At 36.8% G+C, this 16,091-nt stretch overlaps 1 protein-coding gene across 1 annotated transcript in view; it reads left to right on the top strand.

Moving 5' to 3' along the window:
• Positions 1-16,091, top strand: part of BTBD8 (BTB domain containing 8) — a 42,052-nt gene that overhangs the window by 17,130 nt on the left and 8,831 nt on the right. The window contains 11 exon segments of the mRNA XM_065656169.1: positions 289-377; positions 589-691; positions 4,367-4,549; positions 5,155-5,211; positions 5,213-5,482; positions 6,567-6,696; positions 9,233-9,294; positions 10,457-11,093; positions 11,441-11,528; positions 12,089-12,228; positions 13,388-15,730. Coding sequence (XP_065512241.1) covers positions 289-377; positions 589-691; positions 4,367-4,549; positions 5,155-5,211; positions 5,213-5,482; positions 6,567-6,696; positions 9,233-9,294; positions 10,457-11,093; positions 11,441-11,528; positions 12,089-12,228; positions 13,388-15,730 — 4,102 coding nt within the window.

The following is a 16,091-nucleotide window of genomic DNA, read 5'->3' as shown; positions in this document are numbered from 1 at the left end:
TCAGATTTCATGGGCATGTATTTAGAAAATATTTCTGTTTCATTAGAATTAGTTTAAAAACTAACAACTACTCAGAGTCAAGCATTTTCATGCATTAGGCTCACTAGGCTGAATACTGCTTTACTGACGTGTAGAAGCAGTTGACTTCCCTATTCTGCATAAAGGCGAACAAACCTAAATACCACGGTAGCTAACAGTATTTGTGTTTGAACTGAAGATTTGGTACTTCTGTGCGGTTTCTGTAAGTCAAAATTTACAATAATTGTGATAATTTGCCAACAACTCTAGCCTGTTCCTGGAAAACAGCAACCTGTGCTAGAATGCATGGCTATTGCACATTCATTGGGAGCGGAAAACCTATACGCTGCTTGCATGAAGTAAGTAAAATAAAATAAATTATGGTTTATGTTTTTCATTTCCCCGCTTTCTGTTGGAATTATTTTACTTTGCAAGATTTGGTTTATTTTGGCATATAAAATGTTCATATTTTACACTTTTTTCTTCACAATACTTCAGAAGTATCGCTGATGCTAAAAAGTGAAGATAGAATATTTTTCATTTCCCTAAGAAAGGCTCTTTTTTCAACAGATGGGTGGTAAAACATTTTGCAAAATGTTTGTCAGAGAGAAGCTTTGCCAGTTTACCTGCTGAACTTCAGAACAACTGTCTTGTTATGTTGATTAACTCTTTGGTAAGTACTATATAGTGTGTTTTACATATAAATGGAGTGGTATACATTTTTTTCCTTATTTAGCTGTGTGATATAATTAAGACATAATAAATACAGTATTTTAAATCTGTAGTACACTCATACAATGTAAAAGCTCCCATTAAAATAACGATTTAAAACCAGATTTTGATGTGCAGATGTCATCGTAATGCTTCATGGCACAGTCTAGTGACAATCGCATCCAAGTCCCGCATAAAAATACAAAAAAGTTTATGAAACACAGCTTTGACATCATAGCGCAGGTGTATTCAGATAGCGAGGAACAGCAAATTGCTGTATCAATTTCTATGTTAGGTGGCATCTCTTTGTTTGAGATGGCCTTTTCCTCTATGCTTATATTCTAATTTGGAAAAAATGTACTTTTTTTAGACTTCAGGTGATCACTGGCTATCAGTGATCACAAGCCATTCGTTTAACATAAAGTAACAGTATAGTATATATATCTCTTCTGCTTCTCAGATAACAGTACTGAATTGGTCCCCTCAAAGCCGAGCATTATTTTTTGTGGCACATATTTACATTGTTCCCGTTTAGATCTGCTTAAAGTTAAATACTTTCTGGGTTTGTTTCTGTGTAGAACTACCCTCAGAGCTGACTTAAAAATAACTGATTTGAACCAGACCTGTTAACAGGAATTTGGTCCAGTAATTAGCCTATAAGTACACAGAATTGTAACAGAGATAAGAGTAGGTAATTGAGCTAAAGATAAACCTGTACAGCTGCTGCCAAGCATGACTGTATATGTATATGACTGTAATGTGGATTGGCATACACAAAGTGTAATCTAGCTAGCTCAAGTAACATTAATGTAGCTAACTCAGGTAATGACATAGCACACACCAGACAGCTCAAATGTGCTATCTCATATATCTCGTGCTGAAGTCCTTGTCCCCGTGTCTCTGTTACTGTTATCCAATCTAAATAGCTCGGGTATGGCTACCCACACTGCCAAACATATCCCTAAATGTACTGTTAAATGGTTCTGGCCAAGAACTGCCCCTCGCTGAAAGGGCCGTGAAGGCTCCTTGGGACTGTTTTTTCTCAGGACTTCTTTGGAGTACTTACCCATCAAGCGCTGAGACCAGCAGGTCATCTGTGAGCGGCAGCTGCTGCTGCATTTTCCAGTAAAAGTCTGAAAAACAAGAGATTTCAGAGCGATGTGGTTGTACCAAGAGAAGCTTGAGAGTACCCACAGTTAAAAAAATGAACAGTCCTTTTACCAGAAAGTATAATTTCTAACGGAATAAAGACACTAGCTATAGCTCTTAAGATACTAGGTGTTGTGCCATTATATTAGATCAGTATACTCAGTTGTTCCTAGAATATATACATAGCTTTGTATGTCATAAAATGTATAAGTGTTTTTGATGTTTTAAGTAAGGTTTTCAGGATTATAAAGCAGTTCATTCTGATCTACAGGTGTTCACAGTTACGCTGCCACCCATCTCCAAAGTAGCTCACGTGTGTAGCACCTGTATGTAGACACAGTTCTAGGCTCTTCTCCAGGCACCCTTGTGCAGCATTGTCAGGACAGCTTCACGGTGATCCTGAGCCACTTCAGGCTCTCCTTCCCCTCTGTGCCTATTAAATCAAGGTGCTGTGCTTGCAGTTTGTGTTGAAATACAGGAGGGACCTTTGAGCCACCAGCATTTGCAGAGCAGTCATGGCACTGTGGTGTTGGTACTGGTCCAGCTCTGTACCCAGCTTCTCCAGGAAATTTTGCAGTCTGGACTGAAGCGTGTTTTCGTTCCCATTTTACTGACTTAAAATTTGTGTTGGTGGATCTGTGCAAGATTCACTGGTATTTTATGGACTTAAGCTGAGAAACTTTTTAGAATTGCAAAATTAAAAAATTAAGCATAAGCCTCTTCTGCCCACAGAACAGTTCTGGTGAGTGGTCATTTAACTCTGACCTCCTAAGACAGCCAGTCCCAAAACTTTGTGAAAAAACTCCACTGGGAATTCCCCATCTGCAAAAATGCTTAAGGCTGCTTGAGGGAGAAAGAAGGCCTAACAATTCTGCACAGGCTACTGTATGTTTTATAATCCTCTTTGCTGCTACAGTTCTCCGCTGCAAAACTTTTTAACAGTTACACCCAATTAAACACTATGACTCTACTGATCCTTTCATTTAACAATCTTGGAAATGTAAAACCTAGTTACTGTGGGGCAGCCTTTCCGAGGAAGAAAAGGTGCAAAGAAAAGGAGATTGCTCATCGGAAAATCACTGAGAAGCCTCAGTGATGAACAGAGAAACATTAAAATAGGAGTGCAGTTTAAAACACCATTCAGGTACTTATCCCCGATGTCTAAACTACATGCAATAAAATTACCGTTTTTTTAGACAAGCAATGTGAACTCCACTTTAGAATGGTTAGGAAAAAAAATATAACGAAAGAAGTAAAACTCAGAGCCACTCTTAAAGTGCTGATTTTATTAGAAGTCAATGAAGGTATGTTATATTTCACTGGAAGTGTCCAATAGAAGTAAATGCTTATTGCCTCATGAGCAGGGGTTCAATTCTGGACAATTCAAAAAGCTTGTAATTGAGTCCAGTGGGAGCAAGAGCAAACCATAAGCATATACTTAATCCTTAATTTACCTTATACGCATAGAAGCAAACCGGTTTTGCCCACAGATGAGTAAAGTAATTAAAAAATATAGTTGAACGATGGCTGGCCAGATTTTATGTTTTAACAAAACATGCATGAAAAAAATCCTCCCTGCTTTCTACTTTGCATGAGACAAACATTATTATAATCTGAATTTGTAGTAGGGGGGTTTGTGTCAAGTATTTATCTGAATTGTTGCTTTCTCCAGTGTTACTGATCTTACTGTATAATTTATCAGTGACCTGCTAGGTGATGCTGAGTATAGCTTTAAATGCATTATAATGTAGATAACAATAAATGGCAAGTTCTTTAAAGTGATGTGTTAGCCAGTAGAAGTTGCCTTCGAGTACCATGCTGATGCAATGCAAGAAGGAAGCAAAGGCACAGACCAGAGGAATAAATATTGGGAAATATGTTTGCTTTTTTAAATGTAACTATAAATATAACATTTCTCTAAGAAACACAACTATTAGCCAACAAAGACTATAAGTTCAGTGAAAGCTCCCTCTCAGAAGACAAATATTTGATGTCTGCCTCCTTTATATAAATCAAAAGGATTCATAACTCTGAAAATGCTTGGGTGTTTATGTATCCCAAATTCTAGGCCATCCACACTCACCTAAAATTTTCACTCACTGACTTTATTAAAGAATTTATTACATCTTTCAATGCCCTAAAAGGTTTTTCTCTATTCAGTTTCTCCCGTCAACATTCACCTTATTTTGTTCAGGACTGCAATATTTAATGACATGCAGTTGAAAAAATACAATAAAACATACTGAAAACTTTACCGCCTAACTTTACCAGGCAAAACAGAAGCTGTAGATTTTTCTATTTCTGCTTCAGTTTCAAAGGTAGGCATAACGCTCAGAATTGTCAAAATCCAAATTTATTTAAAGAAGGGAAATGAATACATGACTGGATCCTTGTGTAAGTGTTCAGTAACTAAACAGAAGGTATTTTATGAGCTGCAATTCTTTAAGTGATTACTTGGCAACAGGCTAATTTCTGTTTTTATTTTAAGAACCACAAGAATGCTGCTTTCCTTTTGATGGAGAGTGACCGGCTGATCAATAGTCTGCCCCAAGTGAAATGGACGGAGGCAGCTGTGGCCTTGGCATCGAGGCTACAAGAAGAATGCGTAACGTTTATTGTGGCAAACTTCCTACACGTAGTACAAAGCGAAGGCTTCTCTGTTTTGTTGCAGGTAAAATGCCCTCGAGTTTTTGTATGCTTCCAAATAAATCGAATTGTAACACACTTTGGATAGTTCAGGCTGCTAAATAATCAAATAGTTTCAACTTTTGCTTTAAAGTACAATCCTATGGAAAATTAAAAAAAAAAAATAGGCAGTGCTAAGTTTAGGGCAAGGCTGGCGTTTTTTTTCCAGTGTTGTTTAAAAGCATATTAATCCTTTGTGCAGGGTTGATACTGTGTTCAGGGCATGTGCCTCAGTCAAGCAAACGTTACAATGAATTTGGTGGGACAGTGTCTGTGCTGCAAAGAGATTATTATATATGTAAGCTTTGAAAAAGCTTTTGCACCCCTAGAACAAGAGCATGTACTTACAAGAATGATTATGAGTATTAGCAGTATACTCAAACTTCTACTGATATTTGTTGAGTTGCAAGAATGTGGTAATGCTGCAGGTCCTGGTGAGAACACGTCATTGTAGCTGTTTTGTTTCTCCCATGAAAGATTTTAATATGTATTGAGGATTAAAAAAAATAATAGGGAGGTGTTAAAACACTTTGAATTCAGAGTTGCATGTGGCTGTAAATTGATCACAGTGTGCTTGTTCCTAAAATTTAGGTTAGCAAGAGGCCTCAGGATGGTTTGCGAGCGGCCTGGAGAGGGGTGGGGTTGTGGGACGGACACAAAGGAAGATGCTCAGCTCAAGGCTCCTGCACAGCGGGACAGCAGATCCCCTCTGCTCAGGAATGCTTTTGCATATGAAGTACACTCTTTTGTTTTAAATGGCTGTCTCTTGTTGTTTCCTCAGGCACAGGCAATGAGCAGCAAACCTGACCTTCTAGAACTAATTTTTAATGCAATTGAAAAAAGTATTAATAATGAAAATAGCTGCTTTCTTCTTGTAGCTGTGGATACGTTGTTGGAGTCCACAAATGCGAAGGAGACGGTAGGTTTTTCAATGTGCAATGTTTGCAGGAAAAACTATTCTGGTTTTGTTTCGTGTTAACGGTTCAAATCAGGTGACGTGGTGGTTTGAGCTCGGGTGGCTCAGTCCTGCGGCTGGGGTCACACAGAAACGCATCTGCAGAAATCCAAAGTCCTGTTGGAAGTGCAGAAAATGGTGCCATTTGTTAACTGGTATTAACACTTTTTTTCTTTTAAAGAGAAACCCTGTCTATGGCAATAAAAAATTATTGTGTGTTACTGAGAATGTAAGTCTCGTGGGCACCACTGCGCTGGTGTTCTTTACTATCACTTTACATTTGGGATGAGAAAAAACTTATCGAAATATTTCATTACCTTATAGTTACAGGTGAAGAGAGCTTATTCTTTTTCTATGTATCTTTTCCCCATTTTGTAAAAGTCACAGCTATGTTGGCTTTTGTTTAAGACTGTCCTCTGAAGCAAGGGCTGCCTCTTAAATCTAGTGTGTGTTTTTTGGATTGGGGGGAGGGGTCAATCTCCGTGTGTATAATATGCCATGTATATTCACACAATCTAAATAATGATATTTAAGATGTGGTTGACTGTAATGCTGGGGATAAGTCATAAATAATATGACATACTGATTAATATCCAAAATGATGCTATAAGCAAAGAATGAAAATAAATGCAAAATGAATTACTGCAGTCTGGTGCTATTGTAGATCTTCTTGGTAAAAGCAATGAAAATTTAATCAGATACATTATTTTTCCCTAGAGTATTTGACCTTGTTGTGACACAGCTGACAGCAAAGAGCTATTATGGGGTTCATCTCAAAAAGAAAAAAAAGGAAGGAAAAGAAGAGCAATGTGGTGTTTTCTAGTGCTGTAGCATGCCTTGGAGTGACTTGGTTTTAAAGTATTGCAAAAATTACTGTGGGGGGCAATAATCTTTCAAAAGCAGCATCTCCATCTACCAGGCCATTATAAAATATAAGTGATGACATCATTGATCTAGCTTAGGGAGTAAGCAGATTCTGAAAGGAATAATGACTGGTTGCTATGACAATACGCCCCTCGCCAGCTGCTGATTTGTTACTTGAACACAGGGTTTTACGTGCAAGATCCAGGCTCTGCGTGATAAGCTCTGGGTCTTCCTGGTTCAGTCTTTTTATGCTGTTCGTCACACAGAAAGCTGGAAGCTGATGAGGCCAGACCATCAACAGAAAATACAAGCAGGTATGTCTGCCATCAAATGGCATTTGAATTTTTTAGCAATCTGTTTAGTAGATAAAATGTAGGTGGTATTGTGGAGCTAGATACAAATTAAAGCAAGCTTTGTGATGCTTTAGGTTTTTAAAGTGGTATTTTAGGATAGAAGCATGATAGCATGCTTAGCTACATGGAAATCTGATAGTCATTTTCTGTGAAAAGACTCCCCCGCTTTTCGTTTTAGGAGTGTATATAATAAGAACCAAAACCATGCAGATTGATTCTGTTCTTATTTACAGCGACACTAAATTACTGAAAATACTGCAGTAGGATTAAAAACCTTATCTGTCTGATTTTTAAGGAGATAAGCACTGTGGATGAATTAAATTTGCACAAAGCAGATTATCCATTCTATGAGTTCAGCTTCTGTCCTTTATTATTTCCTACATAATGCATAAATATTGCCTGCCTCTTGCATAATGCTGATCTCGTGCACTGTGTGTAAATGCAGCCAGGCTGACTTCCCAGTTGATGGGTACGGTGATATTGTGTGTGTGCTGCAGAGCCCCCAAGGAGCTGCAGAGGGTTCTCGCCAAATTTTAACCGGCAGCACTTCCAACAAAAACGAGTTTTTGTTCTGAAGGTTTCTTTGTTTTGAAGTACACAAGTATTCTCAGGGTGCGGAGCTGATAATGGAGTTCAGGTTCTGGTTGAATATTAGCTTTGACAGTACGGTGTTAGAAAGGAATGTGTGGAAGGCTTCTCTAAAATCAAATCACTTTTGATTCAAAGGAGAAATAAACATTTCGGTGTCCTTTTTGTTAAAGACTAGTTAGGATATGACAGTTATTAAAATGGTTTACACCTATAGATACATGAAAATTTTATTCTACAATTACAGGCTGAGAGAAAGATGCAGTGACAGTTTAACCATGATTTAGGGATGTAGTCAAATCTGTGACTGCTACTGTATAAAACAGGTTTGTGATTTCTTTCTGGATTATAAAATCTTTTAGAAGCTGAGGAGCTGGCTTTAGAAACAAGAGTGGTGGGGTTTTTTGTTTTGGGGAGTTTTATTTTTAGGATGACCATGTCCTTATTGTAAATAATGTCTAGGCTGCTTTGCACTAGTGCTTTCAATAAAAAAAAATATGTAAGACCGAGGTGTGCCTTAGTCGTCCAAACTCCATCTTGCCAGAACTTGTTTTCTTTCAGATTAAACTACAACTCAGAGCTAGCATATATTGTGTATATAAGCAGATAGGCTGAAATGTTTGCATCAGTTATCTGTTTTTAATTACAGGTAAAGCAATCAGACAAATTTTAATCTTCAGATGAAATATGTCTAGGATAACTTGAATCAACTATCATCTTAAAGATTTCTAGTGGTGGTTTATCTTCTAGAGGTTTAACCTATATAGAATTTGAAGGCTATAATAGAGGAGGAAAAATGCCAAAAGATGACAGATGATATTGTGGGGTTTTGCATTCACAATATGTCTTGTGTCTTCTTAGGCACAAGTTTATATGGATTTTGTCTTAATATATTGGTAGGTATTAATGTGCAGAGTCATTGCTAGAAAAAGGATTAGATCCTTGCGGTGCCATTTTCAGCATACCTTTTGTGTGATTTTTTTACAGACCTATATAAAAACTATTTTTAGTATCTTCAGTAAGAATTCAGCAGAATTTTTGTGTTATACACAGATACATGTTTTGTATGTATAAATAATATGTCAGAACATGAGGCGCTGAATGCTTATTTTTTTAATGCATTTTTTGCAAAACCTTTTTTCTGCTGAAACATTAACACAAACAAAAATGAAACCTTATTGATTCTGGATCTGTACAGTGTCTATAAATATCCTTTTTGTATTCTACAAGCGTAATTGATTTAAAGGCTTTATTGAAAAATGCTTCCCTCCCAGGGTAGACCAGTGGAAAAAAAAAAAAAAAGGGCATTCACTGCCTGAAAATTCCACATGACAATCACAGGGATAACTCTCATGACATTATGCTGCATGCAATTTAAAGAGGCACTATGATCTTCCTGCGTACATTTAGATGTTTTGGCTTTACCACTTTTGAAAACTAATACAATTTACTTTAAAGTAATTAATCTCTTATTTAAATAATATAAATAAGTATTCTATGAATTACAATATATCACTTAAAAATCATTAGTACTCTAAATTTGAAGGTCTCTCTTTTTTGTTAAGTTGTGTACACTTTCAAAGGTCTCAGTGCACTGAAACCTTTAAGTGAGCTAAGCTTGGATAAACAAAAATGTGTCTTACCGTGGAAGTGGGGAAACAGAAGAGTTAAACAATTTGCTTATGGCCATGTGACCTCATTACAGATACCACATTTTTTATTCTGAACATAACCCCATGTATTTCCACTTAACATTTGCCATTTCACCAAAATTAGCCTTCCCAGAAAAATTACAGGACCCAAAGAACTGCTTTTGGATTTCAGATTATGTCAGTTGAGTAGGCTGCATTGTTTTCTGTCTCCCTTCTTTCCTGCTAAATAGTAAAGAAACTGCTCGTTCCTTTTACAGCTGCATTTGACAAGGGTGATGACCGAAGACTTGGCAAAAAACCTGTATTCACTAGTTCTCAGGTAAACATTTCTATCCAAACATGAAAAATACTCAGAAGCTTGCAAAGAAAACTATTTTCATCATGTGTTTTAAATTCAATATTAATTTGTCATATTATTTAATGGAACTTGCTTTTGAAAAATCTGTATTTTTTTTGTGAACTGTTATTTCTGTAGAATCAGTAATGTCTTGGGACTCTGCCTATGTCTGCTACACTTTCAAACAGATAAGCTCAAATAAAAGACAGGAATTTGTGTTCAGGATCTCACATTCCCCTGTTGCTACGTAATGAAACTGATCTGTTTCCCAGAGCAAATGGTTTGCTACTGAGCTAATGAATCTCTGCTGTTATCACAACCCACTACAGCACTGAGCCTGTTACACTCCCTGCCATGAAAAATTACTTTTTAGTGTCCTCAATGACTGTTCCATTGAGACTCACACTCAAATCTACATCACTACTTGGTAGAAAAACGGTATAGGTTTCGCATTATTTTACAGTCTTGGATACATTGCAATGACCATGGTATCACAAAGATTCCATTTCATGCACTTAATTCTCTATGTTTCAGTATATATCTTCACCCAAGAGAGAGAATGACTATTGTCACTTATCTAGTGGATATGCTGTTAGTCATGGTTAAAAATATCACATGTATGATAAATTAGTTTTTGGGTTTATGTTTGTAATAATCCATAGTCTTTATTCCTCTTTGGAAAATACTCTCATGTAACTTTAAAAAGTTTTCCTACTTCAGCAGACACTAATCATATAAATAAATAAATGTAAAAATAAAATATAAATATAAATAAATCATAGAATCATTTTCGTTGGAAGAGACCCTCATGGAGTCCAACCATAAATATTTACAGAGTAATTCATCCAAAGCAAAAATGAAACTCTACTTAAATATTTCCATGTCCTCTATATAGAGTGGTCTATCACATGAGATTTACTGGGCACTCTATTTCTGGTACTTTTACATCTTTGAAAGACAGCAATCTGAGCAAATTTTTTTAAAAAAATTATTTATATGCTGAATCTTGTTGCTTTAGATTCATGTACTACTTAAAAAGTAGCTGTGTTTCAGAAATGAAAGATTATGGATAACTTGGTGTTATAACTGCCTTCCAGTTTGGGTTTTTTTCCCTGATTTTTTTTTTTTTTTTTTTCTTCCCCAGCTAAACAAATCTATTACTGAATCTGTTGGGACAAGGAATACTTCCTGGAGAGAACACGGCAAGAAAAACTGCTGGGGAGATTCTGCCACTAATCAGGATAAAATGAAATCTGATGGATTAGGAGCATCTGGACATACATCAAGCACCAACAGAAACACTGTTAATACGGCTTCAAAGCATGAGGATGTGAAGGGAAAAGACGGCAAAAAAATAGTTTCCAAGATTACTAAGGATTCAAAACCTGGGGAAAAAGCTGCTTCGCCAAAGGCTAGAGCTGTTATAAAGACAAAAATAGAAAGTAATGGAAACGTGAAGGCTGAAAGCACGCTTACCAAGCAAGATACCGAAAAGACATCATCTGCAAGTGGACAGAAAAATTCAGGAAGTGCCAAAGGACTAAAGAACCATGAAGGAAAAACTGCAGGTGCCAGACCTAAAGTGCTGACAGTAACCTCAAGCGTGCAGATCAAAACAAAACCGTTGAAAAAAACCACAGAGAAGGAATCTCCCTCCGTAGTGACTGTGGCAGGAGCTTCCAGCAAGTCAGCAAATTCAAGCCCAGATATCCAGACTGCCAGTGAACAGACAGAGGAACATAAAGAGGATAAATTGGTAGAGGAAGGGAAAAAACAGACCGGTAATATTTTGTTTATTTTTTTTTAAAGTCCCCTTCTCATTTGTCCCAGGCTGGTCATACACTGAAAACCAGCCTGGGAAGCTTTAAAAAAATCTAGTATGGATTGATAAGAGTCACCTTCTTCCCCTGTAAATTAATATTAAGTTGAGATAAGAATATTAAATTTCTCCTCTGTAAACTGACTTTATTTTATGATCAATTCATAGCCATATAAGATGGCAAAAGTTTTTTACAAGTTTAGCATCTATGCTGTTTTCAATAGCTCATCTTCATATATGAGAATTTTTTCAATACTTCTGTGCAATGCATTTCCCCCTATAATTAACTTGGAATTTACTTTACAATAGTGAAAACAAAGTCAACTGTAAAGACACCAAATGGAATTGCCAACAAAAAAAAAAAGACTGACCTTGAGGCTAGTATCACAACAAGCAGGTATGTTGCAAATTGATATGCTGCTTTACATATATATGTGTGTGTGTCTGTGAAAAAAAGTTTCAGGTGAACTTTTACTGTTAAGTCAGCATGTTCTTTTTAATCTGAGAATGGTTCTCTGTTGCATGTTATTAGCAAAACAATTTGAGCTAGCTGTTGGAAACTTTGCTGTAAAGATAAAATTGGTTTGGCTTTTGTGTTGGATTGTTTCATGCTAATCGTTCAAAAATTGTTATAGGTCATTGAGAATTCTGCATACTGGAACAGTTAATGACTACACAAGGTGTTGTAAACTTATTGTTTCTGGGATAGCTTAGATTAAACTGGATGGGAACACAGCTGAAGCACTGTAAAATTGTGAAATGGCTCACTTACATATATGCACATATATACAATATATATACACACATGTAGTTTTTAATTTCAAAAAGTATACCTTTTAGGTTGTATTTCCAATGGTTATATATGTGTGCATATTAAAACACATATTGCTTGTTAATATATAATTCAACTGCTAGATCTGAAGCTTGGATATAATGGATATAATCATTTCTTTGCAGTCTGACAAAAAAATCAACTGGAAAAGGGTTTACTGAACAAAATGCACAAGCTGTTCTAAAGAAAAAGGGGAATGTGAGTAGCAATTCTGCAGCACAGCAAAAGGCTCAAAACACACCTACCAATTCTCCCAAGAACCAAGGTAAAGTCTCATACACCAATGAAACAGTCTGCCATTATTATGCAAAGCTTTGTCGTCTGGGTTTTTTTGTTTGTTTTTTTTTTTTTAAGCACAAGCATTTGGCAAAATCTTCTGAACAATCCTGTTTATTTTCCATATTTCACTTTTGGTGACAACCCTGAACTGTAAAATGCAAATGAATGTGTATCAACTTGAAAATATTTAAAAGATGGTCTTCAGTGCCAATTGGTATTTTCTTCTGCTTGTTTAATCTTCTTTGCAGAGTCTCTTATTTGCAGATCCCGTGCACATCTGCACTTGGAACCATGAATGAGCTCAACAGAAATTCTGTAGGTCAAGCATTTATAATATGCATCAAAGAACTGGGCTGCAGACTTCTTTATGAACTGTTAGCGTATGCCTCCCTTCTGTGGTGACCCCCGCTAGGGGCAGCACTACTGATACTGACCTACCCCACAAGAAAATACTTGATTTCAACAGCTATTTATATCAAGAGTGGGAAATGACATTGTAGACCACCGAGAGGAAACTCTGCTTTATAAAGACACAAAGTGTTAAGAATCGAACTCTTTTAAATCCCATTTGGACTTGGCACTTACTGGGGGAGGAAAGAATATTAAAGTTATAGTATCTTAAAAGCATTATGATACAGAAAACACGGGTCCTGTCAATTTGTGGTCATTAAAGATCTTGCAGAATTTTCCGACTGAGCAGGGATGTTAATTCTGGTATTCTAATCACATTATACCTAATGTAATTATTTTCTGCCTACTTTCATTTCCTCTACAACACAAATTGAATACAGTACTCAGCACTTCCTCTGCTAAGCTGCTGTGCAGTGTTTCTGGGCACTATCAGACAGCTGCTGCTTTCTACTCCAGTGATGACTACTTCAATTACAGGTTGAAGTAGTTCCTTTATGTATAGTGTACAAAGCGCTTCAGTTTTAAACATGGCACATAAATGCAAGATGGTTATTTTTGTCTAGTATTTCTTTAAGATCTCAATTCTTAATTCTTTAACAAGCCTTAAATCCCTTAGTTACACAAAAAGTTGAGTAACTTGCTTCTCAACATAAATAAACACTAACAGAAATTTGGTGAATATACTTTGACTGGCATATAGAATCTTTTTTTTATTTTTTTTTACTGTTTGTTAGGACCTCAGGGGGAATTACCAAATTCACTGAAATCAGGAATGTCTCCAAAGCATAACGAAGAAAAAAATGTGTTACAACCCCTGGTTCAGACAACACTCCCAGAAAAACATCCTTCAGCCAAGAAGAAGAGTGTTAAGCAGTCACAAACACCCGTAGCAAAAGCCACTGCAAAAATAACACCTAAAACTCTGGCTCCATCAAAGCATGCTGAGATTACGAATAATAAAGACCCCAAACCAAAAACGGCTGGGCAATCTGTATTAAAGTCTCAGTCCTCTGCCCAAAAACATTCAAGGAGTGAATCTCCTGTTGTCCAGAAGAATGTCTACACCTCTGAGCATAGAAGTTCAGGACAGAAACTTGAAAAAAACATGACAGGTCAGCTTCATGACAATAATGAATGCCATTCTGCAGAACAAAGTGAGTCCTTAAAATCCATGATGGAAAGTAGCAGGAAAGATGAACTGTTGGTGTCCTGTCAACCCAATAAACAAAAATTATCAGACCCTTCTGAAAATGTGGAATACAAAATACAGTCTGAATCTTCTCCTCTAATTACAGAAGAAACTACTTCTAAACTGCATGTTTCACTGCAAAATGAAACAGAAGCAAGACAAACATGTGGAGATGAGACTGGAATTAAACAGACTGGAGATTCAGAGAAAGCTGATAATACAGCTGAATTTCACTGTCATGCACAGCCTTCCAGTGATGGATCCTCAGACTTTTCCAAGGAAACCAATCAAAAGGCTTCTGCTTCAACAGCGCTGGTGAAACAATCAGAAGCAACAAAAGTCTGTACTGAACAAAGTGATAAAATAAACTCTGAAACAGGTCTTAACTATGGTGAAAATGCTTTACCAAGCTTTTCCAGAATGATAACCAACAAAGAGGAGGAGACATCACCTCCTCAGATTCATCCAGAGGGATTTCTTACAGCTGATGAGCTGTGCGATACATCAGCCCTGACTGAATACAAGTCAGTTACAGCAGATTTAGATGATGTTTCAGAATGTTCCACAGAACAAATAACAGAAAAATATTCACCTAGTTACACAGAGCCTATACATCCTACAGAAACACCAGAAAACCAGGAAAATGCAGAAATTCCCTTTGTGGACCACTGGAGTACTGGTGCACTAGATCCAAAAGAGAGTCCAGAATCAGATACTGGCAGTGCAACCACATCATCTGATGATATAAAACCAAGATCAGAAGATTATGATGCTGGAGGCTCTCAGGATGATGAAGGATCCAATGAAAGGGGGATTTCCAAATGCAGCACTATGTTATGCCATGATTTTCTTGGAAGAAGCAGCAGTGACACAAGTACACCTGAGGAATTAAAAATTTATGACAGCAGCCTAAGAATAGAAGTGAAAATGAAAAAAGAGGGTTCTGATCTTTTCCGTGTTAATTCAACAAGTGATGATGAAATACCAAGAAAAAGACCTGAAATTTGGTCTCATCAAGAAAGGGCAAGGACCAATGCTAGAGAAAGCAAAAGTTCTACTTTTGGTAACGCACAGTTTACTCAGGAAGCAGACCAAGTGTCGTCTTCTGCTGATGAAACAGAAGATGACAGATCTGAAGCAGAGAATGTTGCAGCAAACTTTCCTCTATCAAATGTTCCTCCTCAACAGTTCCAAGGAATTGATAATTTAGCTTTTGAAGATGCAACAGAAAATGATACTGCAAGTCAAGAGTTTTCCAAAACTAAAAATTTCAAACGGTCTGTTTTAATTTCAGTAGATGAATGTGAAGAATTGGGATCTGATGATAGAGTGGAAACTCATACTTCACGTCAGCATTCCATAGATTCTCTTACTCCTTCAGAAGTATTTGACAGTGTTTCTCAAGAGCACCATGGAAAGACCTTTTATTCAAGATGTTCACTGGAAATTGAAGATGGATTCCTGGATTGCAAACAGCATAAGGATAGAGACAATAGATCAGATAAAAAAGAAAGTTCTCTCCTACATCTCCATGGCGCGGAAATCGCAGGGAAGGAGAATCAAGGTGCTTCAATGACTGAACAAAACTGCCCAGAGAAAGTACATTCAGCAGCTAGTCTGTCTCCAGGAGAAAAACAAAAAGTAACTATGAAGAATGAGGTGGCTACTGAATTCCACCAGTGCAATAAATACTCAGACAATGATTCAAGATCTCAAGAAAGACCATGTCATTTGGATCTTCATCAGAGAGAAGCTAATTCTGATGTGCAAAAGAGCAGCTCTGCAAAATCTGTAGAAGCCAGTAAGAATCAGACCCTGACTCAGGAAGGTCAAGTGAGAGACAGTCAACCAGCAACTACTGAAAGCGCTAATACTGATGTACTTCCAGGTAATGTACAGAAATAGAAACATTCAGTCATTCAAAACAAATTAACAGGGAAAGCTTTGGCAATTTATCTGGGATTGAATCCTGAACTGAAGTAATTTTGGCTGAAACTATACAAAGTTTAAATATTTTTAAGTATTTCACTTGGGTAGAGAAGGCTTGTCTGTTTGAAATATCCATCAATACCCTGCTGTTCAATGAGAAACTTGACTACAAGAAAAGACATTTTACATAATGCTAAAAGAAAGATTGGATGCAGTTGTCTGTACTTCAGTTATTTTTGATCCAATCTAACATTGACAGCATCAGCCTTTGATGAAATCTTAGTATTCGTTTTGTCTGCTTGACGACATATAGTATGTCT

This window comes from Caloenas nicobarica, chromosome Z (assembly GCF_036013445.1).
Source record: "Caloenas nicobarica isolate bCalNic1 chromosome Z, bCalNic1.hap1, whole genome shotgun sequence".
NCBI classification, from domain to species: Eukaryota; Metazoa; Chordata; class Aves; order Columbiformes; family Columbidae; genus Caloenas; species Caloenas nicobarica.
Note: the sequence above shows the minus strand (reverse complement) of the source record. Positions and strands in the feature narration are given on the sequence as shown.